The 20051-nt window shown below is 45.8% G+C and overlaps 2 protein-coding genes and 1 pseudogene across 4 annotated transcripts in view; all 3 read right to left on the bottom strand.

Annotated features, from left to right (window-relative positions):
- CEMIP (cell migration inducing hyaluronidase 1) overlaps window positions 1-1473 on the bottom strand; it is a 103769-nt gene extending 102296 nt beyond the window's left edge. The window contains exon 1 of one of the 2 annotated variants that reach the window (XM_086849544.1): window positions 1260-1473. The gene's annotated coding sequence lies outside the window, so the exon portion shown is untranslated. The remainder of the gene's footprint in view (window positions 1-1259) is intronic. The other variant, XM_086849545.1, reaches the window with a different exon arrangement.
- LOC111933877 (cell surface hyaluronidase CEMIP2-like) overlaps window positions 1-8672 on the bottom strand; it is a 54520-nt pseudogene extending 45848 nt beyond the window's left edge. The window contains exons 1-4 of the transcript XR_015275991.1: window positions 8642-8672; window positions 5561-6084; window positions 1260-1491; window positions 118-1085 (exon numbers count right to left, since the gene is read on the bottom strand). The product of XR_015275991.1 is annotated as a cell surface hyaluronidase CEMIP2-like (transcript). The remainder of the gene's footprint in view (window positions 1-117; window positions 1086-1259; window positions 1492-5560; window positions 6085-8641) is intronic.
- A 2241-nt stretch (window positions 8673-10913) lies between these two features.
- Window positions 10914-20051, bottom strand: part of ABHD17C (abhydrolase domain containing 17C, depalmitoylase) — a 28903-nt gene continuing 19765 nt past the window's right edge. The window contains exons 2-3 of the mRNA XM_023933912.2: window positions 15559-15738; window positions 10914-12429 (exon numbers count right to left, since the gene is read on the bottom strand). Of these exons, the coding sequence (XP_023789680.1) occupies window positions 12210-12429; window positions 15559-15738 (400 nt within the window). The 3' untranslated portion in view covers window positions 10914-12209. The remainder of the gene's footprint in view (window positions 12430-15558; window positions 15739-20051) is intronic.

The raw sequence follows: 20051 nt of genomic DNA, 5'->3' as shown, positions 1-20051 counted from the left end.
GGATGTGCCGGGGATGTGCCGGGGATGTGCCGGGGATGTGCCGGGGATGTGCCGGGGATGTGCCGGGGATGTGCCGGGGATGTGCCGGGGATGTGCCGGGGATGCCGGGGATGCCGGGGATGCCGGGCCGGGAGGTCGCTGAGCCGCTGGCCCTCGGCCGGCCGCAGGTGGGTTTGGAAGCGGCCCCGCCGCCGCCGTCCGGGAGGCGCAGCCCGAGCCCGCGGCTGCCCCAGCGCCTCTCGGAGGAGTCGGGGCCGTGCCGGGGTGAGCGTCCCGTCCAGGAGGGGCCAGGAGCGGCTCCGCTGGCCTCGTGGATCCAGGATTCCGCCGCGACTCACGCCCACGAACTTCTGCCCGAAGCCCTCGGCGGCTCGCCCGTACAGCGCGATGGTGGCCGGAGAGCCGTGGGGCAGCGCTCCGAGCCCATGTGCAGCTCCGAGCCCATGTGCAGCTCCGAGCCCATGTGCAGCTCCGAGCCCATGTGCAGCTCCGAGCCCATGGGCAGCTGCGAGCCGTGGCGGGTCCCAGGGCGATGGGCGGCCCGTGGGGGCGGTCGGCGAGCACCAGCTGCCCCGGGTGGCGAGGGGAGCGGAGGGGCGCGCACCGCCGGGAGATGCCAGCGGGCACGGCCGGGACATCCCCGCAGCACCCGGGCTCCGGGGCGGGCGGCCCCGCTCACCTCCGCGGCGGATGCCGAGGGAGTGGAGGGCGGCGGAGCCCTCGGGGCGCACGGCCCAGCCCGGAGGCTGTCGGAGCCGGGTCGCCACGGGGCGAGCTGCAAGAGACGGGCGGCGGCGGCGGCGGCGGGGTCGGCGGGACGAGGGGGCGAGGAGGGCGCGGTACCGACCTGATGCTGCGGCCCGCGGCGGCACCGCGACCGGGACCGGGACCGGGACCGGGACCGGCTCCGGCTCCGGTGCGAAGGGCAGCAGGAGCCGCGGCTCCCCGGGGCCGGCCCCGGGCTGTCCCGCAGCCCATACCTGCGGTAACACGTGCGCCGCGACTTTGCACGGAGCCGGCAAAAGGCACATTTTGCTTTGGATGTTTGGATGGTTTCGTTGGGTTTTTTTCTTTTCCTTTTCCCCCTTCAAGTTAACGTCGCGACGGCGAAAGCAGAGCCCCCGTCCCCGCTCCACACAGCCCCGGAGGCGGCGAGCAGCGGAGCGGCCGCACGGACACAGGGAGCCGGCGCCGAGCAAACCCGGCGGCTGCTCGACGAGCGGCACCGGCGGCTTCCAAACTTCGCTGCAGACACTTACCTGTCCCGACAGCGCCCACCGTGGACTCTGGCCGCAGCCTCTCGGAGCTGCCGGGCACCTGGCGGGGCAGGCAGGGCAGGGGCAGGCAGGCGCAGGCAGCTCCCGCTCCGCCGCTCCGGCTGCCTCCCCTCCGCCTCCCTTTTTATATCCATCTCCCAGCCGCTGGCCGTGCCCGCACTGTTTACAGCGGCTGAGCCGCTGGCTCCTCCCAGCCGGGGACGTTCCCTCCAGCCTGGACGTATATCCAGGAGCGGCGCTCTGATGCTCCGCTGCCCGCACGGAAAGGTCTTTCCCGGCTCCGAGCTCCGGGGACAGCGGGCTCCTTTGCCCAGCTCCCCGCGGGGCTCTGCAGACCCGCTCAGCCCCCGGCGGGGCTCAGCAGTCCCATGCAAAGGATGCGGCCGGTGCCAGCTGTCTCTCCGAGGGCACTGTCTCTCCAAGGCACCCCAGCCCCCAGCTCCCGATGTCCTGCACCGGGGCTTGGCGTGTCTCAGCCCTTCTTAGGAGGCGGCTGACCCCTCTGGTACCTTCCCGCGGGGCTGTTTCACCCTCTACTGTCGTGTGTCTGGCAGATCTATGTATGACACTGCAACCCTGCAAAGGCTCCCCGGACAGTGGGTGAGCAGAGAGGTATTTGCCACTTCACCCCCATCAACCTGTACTCAGAGTCTGCAGTGAGAGGAAGAGGCTCAGAAACTGCTCTGACAAGACAGACACAAAACCCCCATGTGCTGGGACTGTTTTCCTGGCTTGGAAGTTTCTCAGTGACATGGTAGTGCCTGTCACACCATCACATCTGTCACACCTGGCACTCACCATCACACACCGGTTTGTTTTCCCTGAACCCCAGCATCACATTTTTCCGTAGATTCTGAAATACAGCACAACTGAGCTTCTGGATGACACATAAATACAGGTATCTGCCTTACTGCATCCACAGCCTCTCTCCCCCAGGGTCATAATTCCCCATCCCCATTCCAGAGCCCAACATCCTGAGAGGACAAGCCAGAAGTGGGCAGGCAATGGTTCCAGCCACTACTCCTGCCCAGGGCCAAAGCCAAAGAGGTGCAGAGCCACGGGTGCTGTCGGACTCAGAGACATTTGTGTGCCATCATCTGGTCAAACTGTTCCAATCTGTCACCTCTGAAATTTATTCTGGTGCAGGATTTCTTCTGACAGAGTGCACAAAGACGCTATAGTCATGTTAATAAGGAGCAAGTGCTGTCAGACAAAATATGGGAACAGACTGGAAGCAGGGGGGGTGGGTGAGTGGCACAGCCATGCCCCATGCTCCAGGCAGCAGCTCTGGTGAGGGAGCAACCTTCACTTGTGCTAAACAAAACCCATCCACTCTCTTACACCCCGTCCTGGGACCCAGAGAATTGCTGAATCTGAAGATAAGCATCCAGCCCAGGAAAACAAATCCAGATAACACTCCCTTGTTTCAATACTCCATAAATACAGGAAAATGCTAGAGCTGCCACCTTTGCTACCAGCTGTTCATCTGTCATTTAGTGCTGGCACTTCTATTCCTGTCTCAAATAGCTTTTGTCATTTTCCTTCCAAAAAAGCAGCATTAGTCAGCATTGTGCCTCCTCCTTATCTGAATATGACACATATGAATGCAGGTCATGGGAACACAGAGTTGTTACCAGAAGTATAGGAGGCTTCACTCAGGTTTTTAAAGAAATATTTATCTACTCCTGGAAGTTTCAGGCAAGACAAGACAAATAAGAGTATTTTGTCTTAAAACACTAAAAAACATTTTTTGTCTTAAAACACTTAGAACTAAATTCTCTGAGCTCAGTGTTTGTAGAAGTGCAACATTTGAAGTGAACCTGAGCCTTTTAAATCTGCCAGGGCCCTAGAAATCTCATACACTTATTTAAAGTATTTACTTAATGCAAAAGATTTCACAAAGTTGCAAGCCAAATAAAAGACATCAATAATTTAACATAGTAATAGTAGAGGTAAATGTAAAGCACTTGGTTAGTGTTAAGCTTTGTGCAGGCCTTACAGAACAATCAACAAAGCCAAAGTCACTCCTGCTTACCTGGGACTTTTCCTGAAAAAAGCAACCAAAATCTTGAAGGTGTGAATACTGTTTAAATCCATTAAAGGCATTTTCTCTTTCATAGCCAGAAATTGATTATTTTCTTTTTTTGAGAGAGAACTACTCTCAGGTGAAAGATTTCAGTGCTGAAAGGGACTCAATATATCACACTATTTTCTAGAGATTGCTGTCTCTTTTTAAAGTAAACATAGAAGCACTGATTACTATCTGCAGAGTGGTGTTTGGAAGCTAAACTCTTTCCCTTTCACTCTTTAGATTTCATTTTTCCAAGCTGATTTCTGCTTTGCAGCAGCACCGGGATGAAGTTTACACACAGCCTCTGTTACAGGATGCATCCACAGCGTGAGAACACTCCCCAGCAACCTCACACCTGCAGATGAGAAATCGTGACTAATGCTCACTGCCTCCAACATACGCCTGGTGTAACTCTTCCTCACAAAAATAACCAGCCCGAGGCCTCCTCCGAGTGCTGCTGTGGGTTATAAACTGCAGTTCACCCTTCTAACAAACAAAAATGGGATTTTCTGTAATGGGCTGCCAGGGACGAGACAACCTCCACGGTCCCGTGTCTTGGCACATGGCAGTGACTGTGATGCTTTGCCTACAAACACAGCTGTAGCGTTCGATAGCAAATATCGATGGCTGAGGTTTGCACAGTAAGGCAAGGGCAGAGAACCAGGCTGATCTGAGAGAGTGGCCTGAGGCAGCTGGCTCGCAGGGCACAGACAGGCCTGGCCAGGGACCCAGCTCTCGCACAGGAGTGCAGGGAGGTTCCTCCCCTGGGATTTCTTCCCGGGGACACTCCCTCGCTGGGCGCTTTCCTGTTTCCTTCGGGAAAGGAAGGAGGAATGGAGACAGCATCCCCCAGGAATGGAGACAGCATCCCCCGAACATCCCCGTTCCCACGGAGGCACTGCGGGACAGCTCCGGCCGGGCTCGCCCCAGGGCCAGCGCCAGCTCAGACCCCAAAAGTGCCAGCCCGGAGCCCCCAGGGACACGGGGGGACACAGGGGGACACGGGGGGGACACGGGGGGACACGGAGGGGACACGGAGGGGATACGGGGGCGCGACCCGTTCCTGCAGAGCCGCGGGTGGCCGGGAGGCGGCGCCCTTGCACAGCCGCTGTCCTGCGGCCCGGCCAGAGCCCAGTGATCCTGGAGCATCCTGCACTGATCCTGCCCATCCTGCCCATCCTGCACTGATCCTGCCCATCCTGCCCATCCTGCACTGATCCTGCCCATCCTGCACTGATCCTGCCCATCCTGCCCATCCTGCACTGATCCTGCCCATCCTGCACTGATCCTGCCCATCCTGCCCATCCTGCACTGATCCTGCCCATCCTGCACTGATCCTGCCCATCCTGCACTGAACCTGCCCATCCTGCACTGATCCTGCCCATCCTGCCCATCCTGCACTGATCCTGCCCATCCTGCACTGATCCTGCCCATCCTGCCCATCCTGCACTGATCCTGCCCATCCTGCACTGATCCTGCCCATCCTGCCCATCCTGCACTGATCCTGCCCATCCTGCACTGATCCTGCCCATCCTGCCCATCCTGCACTGATCCTGCCCATCCTGCACTGATCCTGCCCATCCTGCCCATCCTGCACTGATCCTGCCCATCCTGCCCATCCTGCCCATCCTGCACTGATCCTGCCCATCCTGCCCATCCTGCACTGATCCTGCCCATCCTGCACTGATCCTGCACTGATCCTGCCCATCCTGCACTGATCCTGCCCATCCTGCACTGATCCTGCCCATCCTGCACTGATCCTGCCCATCCTGCACTGATCCTGCCCATCCTGCACTGATCCTGCCCATCCTGCACTGATCCTGCCCATCCTGCACTGATCCTGCCCACCCTCCAGCAGTCCCTGCCCACCCTCCAGCAGTCCTGCCCACCCTCCAGCAGTCCCTGCTCACCCTCCAGCAGTCCCTGCTCACTCTCCAGCAGTCCTGCCCACCCTCCAGCGGTCCCTGCCCACTCTCCAGCAGTCCCTGCCCACCCTCCAGCGGTCCCTGCCCACCCTCCAGCGGTCCCTGCCGGGTGATGAGTGCCCTGATCCTGGCTGTCTCTCAGCCCGAGCACTGAGTGCAGTTTCTGGCACGGTGCAGGACCCACCCAAGCCAGTGATGGCCACCCCTCAGCTGCCCCACCATTCCTGTCAGCCAGCACCAGAGAACGTTTGAGAGACCAAACCCACACCTCCTCCTTGTGTACCTACCTGTTAGCTCCTCTTTGGGCTTTAATGGCATTTTCCTTGGTTTAATAATTTGCTTCTGGAGCAGGGAGAAGGCCTCAGACTGCTGGCCTTGAGACAGCACTCCCATGTCCCGAGGAGCAGGAGCATCCTGTACAGCAAGAACAGCTTCACCTTGTGCTGGATCACCCTGAGGACACTGATGTGAATTTTGAGCAGGTTGGTTTGTTGATCCCAGCTACAAAACCAAGAGGTATTCCAGGCCAAGCTAGGCCCAAAGGTATCCATTTAAATATATCTAAAGAGTTTAAGGAATACTTTACAGGACAAGTACTTCTCCTGTGGCTTGTGGCCCAGGTTCTGACTTAGCAAACCTCTCCTGTGATAACTCAAGAGAGAGCTGCTTTGGAACAGGCTGGAGGGTTTGTAAGAGCCCACAGACCCAGGAAGGGTTTTCTTACTGTGCAACAGTCTTTCATAATCCATGTCCCACAGAGAACTTCTGGGATTTGGCCTATGTTCTGAAATAATTATAAAAAAAAATGAACCTATTAAACATAAGCAGCAAAGAATCCCACAGTTTGTTTCCTCAAAATGTATGTGTACATAACTACATTTATGGATGTTCTGCTGCAGCCCTGGCTACAGATCACTGCACCACTTTGACAAACACTGAATGTTTCAACAGGCCAAATCAAGAGATGTATGATAGATAGATCTTAGGTACTAAAATGTAATAATAGTTATATATAATTTTTCATTTAAATTACTCTATTCGTTAATGCTCAGGAAAACTATCTTCATTATTCAAACAAACACCCAAAGACTGCACAGATTCCCCACCTCCCCAAAAAATAACTAAACCAAATCACCAAAAGAAAATCTACTATTCCATATTAATTTTCTGAAAAACATTTTAAAAAGTTGTTGAAGTTGTTATTCTTCTTAAAGACTTCTTTATACTTGATTAATGAAGAAAACTTTCATACTCCTGCTGAGCCATTTGCACTTTGGGTCCAGCCCCAGGGTCCAGCACAGACTCTATTTTTCCAACAGATATAAGTTGGGTTTAAAGGCTCTGTTTTGCTTTCTAGCTGCTCTTTGCCTGCTGATTAAAGCCATTAGTCTGGTGTAACCAGGTGAAGTTGTCGCTGCTCAAAGGCCACAGCAACTTCATCCTTTTGATAAAAAAGTGCTGGTAAGGGACAACTGGGACTCTATGGAGCTTAAATTTTCTTCTAAGGCAGTGCCCCTATCCAGCTCTCCTTCCTCCAGGCTGAGCCCAAAGGTTCAATTTACACTCTGGGAATGGATCAATAAAGCAATTACATGCAACATAAGTAGGCCAGGACTTCACAATAAGTAGGGCTGCAAACACAAAAGAAAGCTCTGATAATTAAAAGGGACAAGGAACCCAAAACTCAGCGGCATATTGCCAAGAGTGTTTGAAATGGTGAATGTTTTAATGTAACAGCATACTGCTGAAAGCTGGAGGTCATGTCCTGGGAGCCCTGGAATGTGCCTGAAGCCTTCTCTTTAATTTCTAAGAAGAGAACAAAAATTTTTCTATTTCCTGGAGGGGCATCCCAGATCAACATGTTTGAGAAACTTTAGGTTTGTTATTTATTTTATTCAAGATTAAAGTTATCAACTTCAAGTAGTTGTGACTTAGGGTCCAGGGGATTGCTTGCCTATTGTAATTGTACTAGTTTAGCATTCCACTAATACATTGGAATTTCATGTATCAAAATGTACATTCATGGCTATAACTCATCCATATGTAACATTGTATTACTTAGCTTAGTCCTAGCAGTTATATTTTACAGATGGTCCATGCAGAGGAGGACGTTTGGCACCGCTGCCATCCCACTGGTCCTGGTCTGAGCCAAAGGGAAAGGGTTTTGGGGCAGATCCAAAGCATTCTTAATGGCAATGCTACAGCAGAGTGACTTGAAATGTAAGTGATGTTAAATCTTTTAGCAGGTCTGCAAGTTCCAAGAACAAACTGCCATGAAAAACGTTATTTAGGATAAGCAAAACTATGGATCAATGTCTTCTTCATTTAAAGCAACTCATACTAATAAGGCCTAGAAACAAAAGGAGAAAATAAACAAAAGACCTACTGCGTGCAGTCACCTCCAGAGGCACAGCAAACCAAGCCTCCTATGTTTGCCTGGAAGTCCAAGCACAATCTGGAGGCGTGTGCTCCTTCCACTGCTTCTCCTGATAGAGCGAGGCTCCAGCCTGATACATCACTGTGTGATGGAGGATCCAGCGGCTCCGCTCTCCGCCTCTCCCGGGACAGCCCCAGCTGGGACCGAGGGGCTGCAGCAACACCTTCCCTCCCACCTGCCCACCACCATCAGCATCCTCACCATGGCCAGGAGCAGCAGCAGGAGGCTGCACTGAGCCCCTGCATGGTTTTACTCCAGAGATGGGATGCGCTTCCAGCCCCACAGCGCTGGGCGCTGAGGAAACCCAGACCAAAGCAGCTTTACCCTTATGGGAACCAGAAGGTAATTTATAATTGACCTACTAATGGTATAGGGGTCTTCTTGGAGTTTCTTTTTTTTTTCAGACAGCAGGCATGTTACCCTTGCACTTTCTGCAAAATTCATTTGATTACTGCAGAAACTCATCTGCAAAACCAGACATTGGCAGAGCCAAAGGAGCAGGGCTCACTCTCCTGCTGCAAGGACCAGCTCCTGCTTTTTACTGTTGTACCAAAGCTATGAGACGCAAGTACAAGCTCCTGCTTTGAAATTCACACCCATCTGACCTCAGTATTACCACTGGACTTGGAAAGCAACAGACCCAGCAGGGAGTTTCTGTGCCTGGACCTCATTCCCAACAGTGGAGTGCCCACCCTCCAAGCGCCAGCCCACCCTTACCCAGTGCTGGGGCACAAACAACTGCATCTGAGCTAAATTGCGGAGCTGAAATGTTTGGAGAGTTCCACATAGAAGGACATACAGAAATGAGTTAAATGGGCTTAACTGATATCATTAGCTTGCTTTCACAAGAATAGACCTGGGGAAGAAAGCATTTTCCGAGTGAGAACAACCAAGTTTTGCGGCTGAACGAATAACCAGAGGAAGCAAGTACGTTGGGTCTCTACTTCTATGTTTAGCACCATTTAGAAAAAGCAAATGCGATACAGAGTTTATAGATGTGTACAATGCTAAGCATAAATACAGGTTTGGGTATCTAGAGTTCCAGGGTCAGCACCCCAAGCAGAGCTAGCACAGGTTACAGGAGTGACATGGAAGAACGAGGAACAAAACCGCAGCAGAGGTGACACAGGTAACAGGCCTCCATGTGAGCACAAGTTAAATGTGTAACAGTTACATAAATTTTAAAAGAATACATAACAGTCTCCTTGGAAAATGACACCTTTGAAGCTGTAACAAATATTCTCCTCTGGTTTTTCAAAAATACAAACACGAGACGACTACTGATAGTAAACAGATTTCCCACTTCTTACCTTCCTGCAAACAAGCTGTACATCACCTGTGGCTGCACTACATGAGCAGAAATGGTCAGTCACACAGGAAAAATGGACAGAGCATCCCCATCAACAACCAAATGTCAGTGATCACTCACACCTTTGGGAGACCCGTTGCATAATTTATCCAGGCACACAGAGCCATTTTTACAGTGACACCTTGATAGCTCTAAAATATGCATAACAAGTTCTTCTAAAGGCCCACATTATACATTTAAATTACAGCATGTCAGCAGTTTGCTGGAACAGACTATTTTATAAGCCCAAAATTTGTTTTTCATAACCTCACATCACCCTTTCCTATAATTTAAAAATGAAAATATTAAAAAAAATTAATTTTTTTTTTTTTTTTCTTTCAATTAATGAGGACCTGGAATTCACTGTCATGAATGAAACTGCATCTTCATGACTTGGCCATATTTTTTCAACTAATAGTTCCAAGGTTGACCAACAGTCTTTTGAAATGCTTGAAACTTTGATACAAGTTTACAATACAAAGCAGCTGACTATTAGCATTTATTTTGTGCAGAGCATACATCAGAAAATTATAAAAAATTCAGAATTCATTTAAGAACTATTGTATGAGAATAGGGCTACAAGGAAAATTATTTAAGGGAACAAACAGGTAAACAAATTATTGAATTAAAAGAGAAAGAAGATTCCTATCAGTTGATCAATGATAGGTCATCAACATTTTAATTAAGAGCAAAACATCTGCATTAGTTTAATGCAGAGGAACTTCACAAACCAAATCAGACAATGCAGAAGCCAGAGGACTGAGGCCCCTCTGAGAATTAGTTAAGCAGGAATTCAGGCAAATGAAAGATAGTACAAGTGGAAATCCACGTTCAGCCAGGACATCGTGAACTGCGGCTGCAACTGCAGAGACCCTGGGACATAAATAACAATGTTGAATTCAAATTCAGGGTTCTCATTAACAGAGGAATACTGGCAAAAAACAAAGCAAATGCAAAGACAAGTCACAAAATGAATTCAAGAGTTGGAAATGTAGTAATCAAAAATCAGTTTCTAGGGAAAAGGTTAGAAATATCAGTTTGTTAAAGCAAAAGAGTAGCTACAGAGGGTCACGAGGAGAAGAAATGTTGCAGGCTGAGGTTTCAGAGCAACACAGAGTTCAATGTGGGTACCAGAAAACCAGAGCTAATTAGGTAAAAATCCCCCAAGCCACTACAGGGACAGGCTGACCCTTTCAGCACTACCTTGAATACCTGTACCACACACAGCAGCTTGGTTTCCACAGGGCTACAGTCTCAGCAAGAACACATGTAGGAATGGAAGAAAACCACTGTGGATTTATGAAGGTACAATAAATACATATATAAAATCAGACAAGTATCTGATTATTATTTAAAATACAGGAGGGAAGTGCTGAGCTTGAGGTGGTGATTAGGCAAAACCTGACAATTTTGTCCAGCAGAGTCACCAAGAGAATTGCTGGGGGCCCTGCTGCTTGGGACAGCTAAAAGTCACGACAACACTGATGCCCAGATCTAGTCTAAGGATCCAGGTGATGTGGACCAGGATGTAAGTCCTCATTTCACTGGAAGTGAAAATACAAGATTTTCCACTTTTGCAGTAATAGGGCCAAGGCAATAATTAAAGACAATGCACACTTGCAGTGTTGAAAATTAACTGCAGGCCTGTTATAGGAATCCATAACAACTATGTTCAAATATTTCTTCCAGGCAATGAATCATGGTTTTTCATTACTTAGAACCAGCTGAACACCATTTAAACATAACCTCTTGCACATTTGCTTTACATATCCAGCTTACTCTATCAAGTAATGCTTTTACACTTTCCTCATGTATGAAAATTATGCACCAAATAAGATTCCAAACTTGAGCAAGCTCTAATCCATGCATCCTTTATTCCATTACAATCACTGTGTTGCTTTCTAGCAACAGGACACAAACTGCAATCAATCGCAATCAATTTATACAACAATCTGAGGCTTACAGTACATTTAAGGCCTTTAAATTTGGAAAAATTAGACCTATCCTAGTAGTGTAACAATTTTTAAGTGTTTTGCATTTCTGATGCATAATCTGTGCGATTCCAGTGTCAAAGAATCAAATTACTTCTAAACTAAAAAGATCAGCTCAATGAAAATTTAGTTACATAATTCATCAAAACATAAATGTGTAAATTTTATTTTTTTTTTTTTTGTCCTGGAAACTTTATAAAACTTTAATAGCAAAATAATATAGGGATAAAAACATATTTTAACAAAATGTATTCAATCATATACAAACCAGAATTTTGCAGTTTATTGTAACTAGACTTAAATTAAAACTACCAATTAAGAATCTATGCACAAATGTAAATTCAAATATGTACAGTACTTTTAAAAAGTCTACAGGAATGCTTTACAGAAGGAAATGTCTGTTATGGCTATTATTCAGATAATCTGAATATTAAAATGAGTTTTTTCTAGTATTAAATTTACACATTTATTTTTAAACAAAAGCAGTTTTGTCCCTAGATCCTTTAAGAATATTCCAGTTATGTTTATACAAGTAATGGAGAGGTCGTTACAGTTTAGCCCCATATAGTAGTTTGTTTATTTTCAGGTAAAAGTATATTTAAATAATTTACTTGGGAAGATCAGTAAGTTAACAAAAGAACACTAGCAGGGAGGAGGGGGAACTTCATCACAATAACTTTCCAGTTACAATACCACAGCTAGAAACTTCACAGAGAAAGAACTCCCTTAGATTGAACCCATGATTGTTCAGAACAAGCTGTAGCTCATAACAGTGGTGTTCTCCACTCTGAGAACACGGTGGGGAAAAAGTCTTTGTAGGACAGAATTAGAAATGATCTGAAGTGAGACAGAGAAAACTGATCTTCGATTAATGCAGCACTAGGTAAAAAGTGTCCCCATAAGCAGCTAGGATTCCCACTTCCTTCAGGGCAATGAAGCTAAAAATTGTTGGAATTACAGTAGTTGACCATATTTGTGTGCATTAGTAGAATCATTTCCAGATAGAAAAGACAAATTTCATCAGATGTTTGATTAGAACACCCTCAAGACAGGGTATTTCTTCATAGTATAAAGCTATTACAGCTATCCAGTTAAAGCATGTGCAAAAACAGGTAATTTCTTCCGTTCACAGTAACTGAGGTAAAATCAGGTAGGCTTCTTCAGGAGTTGGGAAGTTCATGAGATATGAACTGTTTTAGTCTCTCTAAATACTGTGCATAAAGCTCTATGTCATTATGCCCAGCCCCTTCCACCCAGAGGGGCTCTACTGCTCGTGGACATCGCTCGTACATGGCCAGGCCATGGGAGAAATCAATCACCTCATCTTCGGTACCGTGGATGACCAGCACAGGAGAGGTCACTTTAGAGATCTTGTCAATGCTGGGGGAAGGAAAAGAAAGACACAGCTTAGTTTGGGGCTTTCAGTTTCACGTGGCTGGAGAAAGCAAGCTCAACTGCTGACACACAACCCAGTTACCACTGCATGTTTTTAAATGGATGCAGACCAATGGATTGTGCACAGTGATATGGGACAAGGCTCATTCCCAAAACATGTGTGAAAAAGGAGCCTGCACTGCCATCACCACCATCCCACCAGTGCTAACAACAAGAAGTTTGAGTGGGCAGCATGCAAATAAAGTTTGGCACCCAAAAAACCCCCACCAAAACAGTGACTGTATCTATCACACAAAGCACTGTGAGGCAAGTAAGATTCCATGGGACATTCTGCAAGCCTGGACTCTTACATTACACATTATCACCTTCCAATTTAACAGCTTAGGAACTAATTAACTACATTCCAGCCATAAGATTTCTTTAACAAAAAAAAAAAAAAAAAAAGGCCTTGGCTCATGGAGCTTGAACCTGTCTTTGAACCCCCAAATCAGGCAGATTCAGCTAAAGGAAAACAACCTGTTATAAGTTCTGATTGTCTGAGTTCAAATAATGAAATAGAAAACTGTGGGAGAAAAGCATTACATAGGGATATTTAACTGCAAACCACAGAAATCACACAGGATTTTACTTTATGCCATCAGACTGCAGGCTGTGACTGCAAAGTGGCCTTAGAGTACTATTTTTCCTTTTCCCCAGCTACTTTTAGCAGACCAATATAGCTTGAAACAACCTGTCGCAGGAAAAGGGGTTCTGAGGGAAGGGAAGAGTGACAAAGGCACCTTCCCACCTAAGAGGTCAGGCCAGAAAACCCCAATTATGAAGCATCCTGGTAGCACATGAACTTGCAAGCAGTGAACAGCAGCTTTCTCTGACTCTCCTCACACAGGCCCCAGCTTTTATTTCCAGACAACCATTTCATGCTGGTAGTTACCAATGATTGCAAATCTCTGTAGAGACACCACGTGCTAATGAACTCTCAGCTTCCTACCAGCTCCACTTCCATCAACAAATGGAGGAATGTGGAATAATGAGTGCTGGTACTACTCAGTTTTATGGGAGGACAAATCTATTTCTTTATGGTAGCTAATAAAAAGTGTTTGGATTTTCCTGCTCCTGAAGAACAAGAAGGCATGCGATTTTGGCATGACCATTAATTTTACAAAATGATCAAGACTGCTTAAAATGATTTAAAAAATACGGAAGCCAGCATACCCTGACTTTAAAACAGGTTCAAAAAAGTTTTATGAAAATATAACATACATTAAAAAGATGCAAACTGAAACACTAAGCCTCACACTTACAAACCTCAGCATTTAGTATTCTAGAGAACTTCCACTGGTATTCCAGTGAACAGCTGAGTGTAAACATTTCCATCTCTGTCTCTATACCTCTCAGAAAACCCCTCAGTTTTCATGCCATTTAAGGTACTGTTTAAAATTAAAATGCAGCTTTATTTCACTTTTTCTGTGTGGAACTTGAGCTGTGTTCAACTACGCTGAATAATGAAAAAAAAAATCCCAACATAAAAGAGGCATCAGAATAATGCAGATTTTGTTTTGCCCCATAATTTTCTCCCCAAAAAATAGTATAATAGCAAAAATTAAATACATTATAATCAATATTCTGTATAAACTGAAGTTTTAAGCCCATGAAAGGTCTGGTGTAATAGACCTATCAGTTACATACAGCTACAGAAACGTTTATGCATAATTTCTGTGGCTAGACACTAAGTTCTAATTTATTGTAGGAAACCCCTTTCACTTCAGTATTCATATAATGAAATATTTTTTTTCCACATATATTCACAGACCATTAAGGCAGATAATATTTATATTTTTTTAAAAATTGGAAGACATCCCATTGCCAACTCAGCGATTCATAAAGCAGTATTTAAACTGCACATTAGCCTTACTTAGTATTCTCAGCCACACAGCTCTGCAGCTAGAAAAATCTACAGAGACCAAATTCTCATGGAGTCCCAACATAAAATGCACATAATAGCAACTCACTGTAGGTGCACACAGAACTATTTTGTTTCCCACTGTGAAGACAGACAGTTGAGCTGCACACATTCATAAAGTGCACTGCTGTTTATTTTCACTGCTCCCAGTACCAAGGAAGTCAGACTGACAGCAATGAACAGCTCAGCAGGGCAAGAACAAAATACTCAAGTGCTACAGCACATCTGCTGTCACTGTTCCCCTTCCCACTTTTCTTTTTAAAACTGTTATTTGATTTGGCTGGTAACAGCTAATCACTGTTACTTCTGTAATCAGAGCTATGTTTAAGGCTTTGTTTTTTCCTCTCTCACAGAAGCATTTGTAAATATTGGATTTCAGGTTTGAGGATGATGAATGAGCTGGAGTATAAGTGCTTCAAATTCAGTCTGCACCTCCAACAAGTTAATTAATTAACTAATCATCTGTTTGAAAGGATTCTAAACATGGGGACTGTGAGAGCCATTATTACTTCATCATCATTCCTTCTAGCTGTTCTGGCATATGGATTTATACCTATGGCCTCCCACAGCTGCTAATTTTAATCTGTTGTAACCAAAATTGAATGAATATTCCTTATTATGCTTATCACAAGCCTGACTTTCTGAAGTAAGGCCAAGTTTTGACCAAGACTTCAGTGAATGTCTGTTTTATCTTCTCCCTTTCATGGATCACCAAGCTTTTTACCTGTGTTTCCCCCTGACCTGCTATAGAGAGACTGGCTTCCCCTATCATACTCTTCCATAACTTATACTGGATCAAATGAGAAGTTCTAGAAGATTCCTACAATATCTGCTGTTCCCATGACCTCTACCATTCCCAAATATTTGGGTGTACCAGGTCTGTTGCAATTGTTTTTCCAGTGAAAACTAGACTATAAAAGCAAATGTTTTATCTTAAAACCAGTTGTATATCGTTTTCTAGAGCTTCTTCAAACAAGCTTAATATCTTCTAAAAGATGGGACAGGGATTTTGGTCACAAAATCAGAATCCTACAAGATCCCCACCAGGGAGGAACAAATACAAGTCTCAGTATCTACTTACACCACCAGTCCCTTTTAAACACGTATAGAGCATGGTGAGAAGAGAAAACCCCCCTTGCAGCAGTGATACATACCTTGGGAAAGCATCAAAGCAATAGGTTTTCCTGGTGTCAGGAAAAGCTACCCGTAATCCAGACATCAGGGGAGAATGGAGGATCACAGCTGCACACTCGTACCGAGATGCCAGGTCGACTGTAGGGACAGTACCAATGCTCTGACCATATAGGATAATGTTCTCAGGACTGACACCATACCTGCACAGAAAAGAAAGGTCCCTTTAAAACAAAAAAGCCAAAACACAACACATTTTACACCAATTTCACATCACAGATGCAGAAACCCCAACAAAAGTAGAGGGAGATAAAACCCAAAGCATCCCTCCTTATCCTTTGTGGGTCTTTAAAATCTATTCTTAGGAGACTTGAACTTACAAGTTGAAGTCTGAAAGCAGTCCAGTGAAGTAAACAACCCAAATATTATACAGGCTGAAGAGAGCTATCCTTAATGAAGGAATGGCAGTTTGGTCATTAATCTTCACCTTTTTCAGGAACAGCTCTTGTCTTTTGCTCCACAGCACAGCAAATTACAAATGAGACTTCCCCCTCTCCAGAGTCACTCTCAGGAACTTCAGCTGGATGTCCTAAAGGCTAACAGCCCTTCCACCATTAAACAAGACCATTACTCCTCTGCCCACCTTTAATTCCATGCAGTTGGAATAAGAAGACAAAACTGCCTTGTTAGTGACAGCAAAGACAACAGGTCTGTTCATTTTTCCAGTGAGTGATCAGTATAAAATATTCCTCACTTTTCTTTGCTAGCTTAAAACGGGTCAAGTTTATTTTGTAACTATAAAAATACATCATTCCATAAAATGCAGGGTTCATAGTGAGTCCTGGATGGCTCCCCAATATTCCCACCCAGTCTATGAAAACTGTACCAGCCTGTGTGCTGCTTCACACTGCAATAAAAGCTGAGAATGAGACTAATTCAGTTTTCATTTAATGTATGCAAAGTAGAAAGGAATTTGGAAGGGCCACAGGAGGAGGTGACAGTGGATAAGAAGAAGTGAAGAACATTTGGCCATCAGAACTTGTTAGGAAAGCTGCAGATCAAAGTTGTTACTCAATTATAAAGTATCTACTCAGACTTCTCTCTGTTTACTCCACCTCCCATTGCAAGCTGTATAATCAAATGCAGAAAAGAACACGTTTCTAGTAGAAAATAATTTCTGTAAAATATGTCTTTCTGATGGTTGACATTAGCTACAATCCTGTTGTCACTGCTGTGACAGTGAAAAACAAACCCTGCAGTCTAGGCTACACCCCATGCACACCTGGGAGGTTTCAATTTCCTTGCAAAGCTGCTTGCAAGGTGAACAGCAGGCCTGGAGAGTACTTGACTTTCAAGCAGCTAAATGATTTGGTTTGTGCCAAAAGAGAAAATTACAATAGAAGAAAGATCAATTAATAATTTAAATTAAGAATAATCCAGTACTAATCATCCAATTACAGGCTGTCAAGATTGCCTTACTTCATGATGAAGTATAACTAGACTGGATTGTAGCCTCTGTGAAACTCAAATTTTCTTAGTATTTTTATACTGCTGAGCATAAGGGTGCTTTTGGCATCTACTGTTATATGAATAAGCAACTGTATAAAAATATCTCTCAGGAGTAAAATTTTATCCTCTTGGTAACCAAGCAGCAGCTGATGCTGGCGGTCTGTCACCACAGCCACAGCCTGATGTTTTTAAAGAGATGTTGTGTAGCTCTTTGAGCAGAATTTTTTTCTCTCTTGGTGTTAGATATGGTCCAGCACACAGCAGGGCCTGGTTGACTCAGCTAACAGGACCTTGGAACAAAGTCTTGTCTTCATTCCATCTGCCGGGCGGGGAGGGCTGGAGGCATGCACCCCAAAGGCACCACATGCACCCAGCCTATCTGCCAGCTGCTGCATCATATTAAGGACAGGCAGAAATGCATCAGCATCAGGGATACAAGAAAACAGGACTGGAACATGATCACCTACACGGCATTTCAGTGGGCATGGAATGACATTAATGCTGGTAGGTTTTGCAATGCCATCATGAACTGCAGTATCATGATAAATGGGAAGTTTGCTTTCTAAAATGTTTACAGTGTAAGCAGAATGTGCAAACAGATGTTTGAATGAGAATCACAGGCTGACAGGACAGCACAGGGTGGAAAGAGAATTCAACATACCCAATTGCCTTAGTATGGCAATTTTCGCCAACAGTGATCTGCTTTAGACTCACTCCTTTTGATGTTTTTCTTTTGTTTGTTTCTGAAAACATCTCATATTATAAGGGGAGTAACTTTTCTGCTGTGGCAATAGATACTCCAGAAAAAAATCTGTTTCATAGTATGTCAGGTGATGTCAGATACAGTGTATAGCACCATAAAAAACGCCCAGAGATACGTCTAAACTTAAAGTAGCCCTTCATCACTACAACTATTCAGTATCCAACTCCACATAAAGGAAATGTGACAATCTGGACAAAATGAATAATTGTAAAAGGGTATTAGGATACTGAATTAGTGCACTCTTAGCCTATCATTAGAGTAAATGTGTTTTCTGCTTTACATTTCTACAGACTGACAAGTAAAAAAATCTCTGGGGTTGTTTTATTTAGGGACAGTTCCCCTTTTCAAGACAGAAGTTACTGTAACAGATTTATCTTTTTAAGCCCTTTACCATTAGGTCATCAATCAGCAAGCAATGCATGGAGCTTACTGCAAACATCAGCAGAAACAGCTGCATGTAATATTTATTTATCATGAGGCCAAAGGACACAGGACAACTCATGAGCGAAGGCCATGGATAATTGAGCTGTGCAAGGTCCTCAGAGCTGAAGGCCAGTGCTTGGCTCTGTGATCCTCAGCATCCTCACCCACGCTGCCCCGAGGTGACTCAGCGAGCACCGCTCAGCCCAGGTACCAACCCACCTGGGGGCTTCATCTTTAAAACACAACATTCTTACAGGCTGGGTCCTTCCCTCATTCTCTGCAAACTTCCTTGTATTAGATCCTTGCAGAACAGGAGCAGTGATACAGAAAGAACAGGAGAAGAGCAGACATGGGTAACAAGGTGGCAATGAAAGGGAAACCAGGTGACACAGAAAAAGGGAAAGAATATGGCAGAAAAAGGCAAAAGACACTCTGGAAAAAGAGGAATCCTGTTACAGACAGCTCTCCTATTAAGGAAGAAAGTCTTTCCACCAGCTAAACAGAAGCTCCTAAAAATAACTTCCTTGAAACACACAAGCTTTGGTCTCTGTGGAAACAGAGCACCATCCGACGGAGCAGGAGAGCCAAGTAAAATTTCTGGATATGCTTGGGCACTTCTCCTGTGGAGCCCCATCAGAGAGTTCTAAACAAGCAGGGCAACACAGCAACATGGAAACCAGCCTCCAGCAAAGCCAGAGCAGGAAACAACTCAGTTACCATGGGCATATGCAAAACTCTGCTTTGACAAAGGGGGGAAAGAGAAGAAAAATAGGAAGGCGTGCTTTTTTTTTCCCAAAGGGAACTCCATTACTGAGAACTGCAGCTACTACTGTATAAATGATGCAAGCATTTCTGCTCACCCTTACCCACAAACACAGGTGGCAAAGCTCAAAATTCTCCAGCCAGTCCAGTCTCAATAACCCACAAGTACATGGTGTGGCTTACACATTCCATTTGTGTGAGCAGAAAAGCCCCCAGCAACCTTCACAGCTAGCAACCTAGTGCAGCTCTCTGTACCTAATGCTTCAGGCCAGGTCTAGCTAAAGCCCCAAAACAGCCCCCCAGTCTTTAATAACAGTAGTTTGGGTGTTTTTTTCTCCCTGTGTTACTGCCTCAGTAAATACAAATGAGGTTTACCAGCAATTCTGGTCTCCCCATGCTAGCATGAACTACGTGCACAGAAGCTGGTTATTAAGAATCCACACCCCAGACTCTTCTACTTATGCCTTTGCAAAGTAATAAGAGACTTCAGTCATGCCAGCAGATCAGTGGGATGCAGGAGACTGGGAATATTGCTGACAGACAGCACAGCAAAGGAGAATGAGACACTGCTTGTAGTTTCCCTGCTCAGCTGAATGGCTGTGGCTCAGGCCACGTCCCTCCTCAGTTTCCTCATACAACACCGATGATGGCATCAAGGGCCATGCAAAGTACCCCGGACTTTCTGCATGACAGCACCATGTGCAAACTATGCATTATCTCAAAACATCTTTAATTGAGCCTAAGATAATGAATCCCTCCTCCCCCCAGGGCTCCAGCTTTGAGCCATAGAGCTGGAAAGTTTACCACTGCTATTTTTACTCTCTCCTTGCTCAGTGGAGAGTGCCAGTGGAATGCTGCTGTGGGGACTCCAGACGTGTCACAGCTGAAGCCCTGCAATGTTCACAGCCAAAGCTGCCAGTCCTCAAAAGCACCAAATACATATTCATATTAATGAGGCCAGTCCTTTTTTCAGGCTATCCAGGAAGCTAACCTCACCTTGCATTTTCAGTTTGAATGTTTATGATATTTGCTGTCCCATTATCCCTTACCTGAACAGGA

Source organism: Cyanistes caeruleus, chromosome 13, assembly GCF_971803275.1.
Source record: "Cyanistes caeruleus chromosome 13, bCyaCae1.hap1.1, whole genome shotgun sequence".
Classification (NCBI taxonomy): Eukaryota; Metazoa; Chordata; class Aves; order Passeriformes; family Paridae; genus Cyanistes; species Cyanistes caeruleus.
This window is presented reverse-complemented; position numbering and strand designations above follow the sequence as displayed.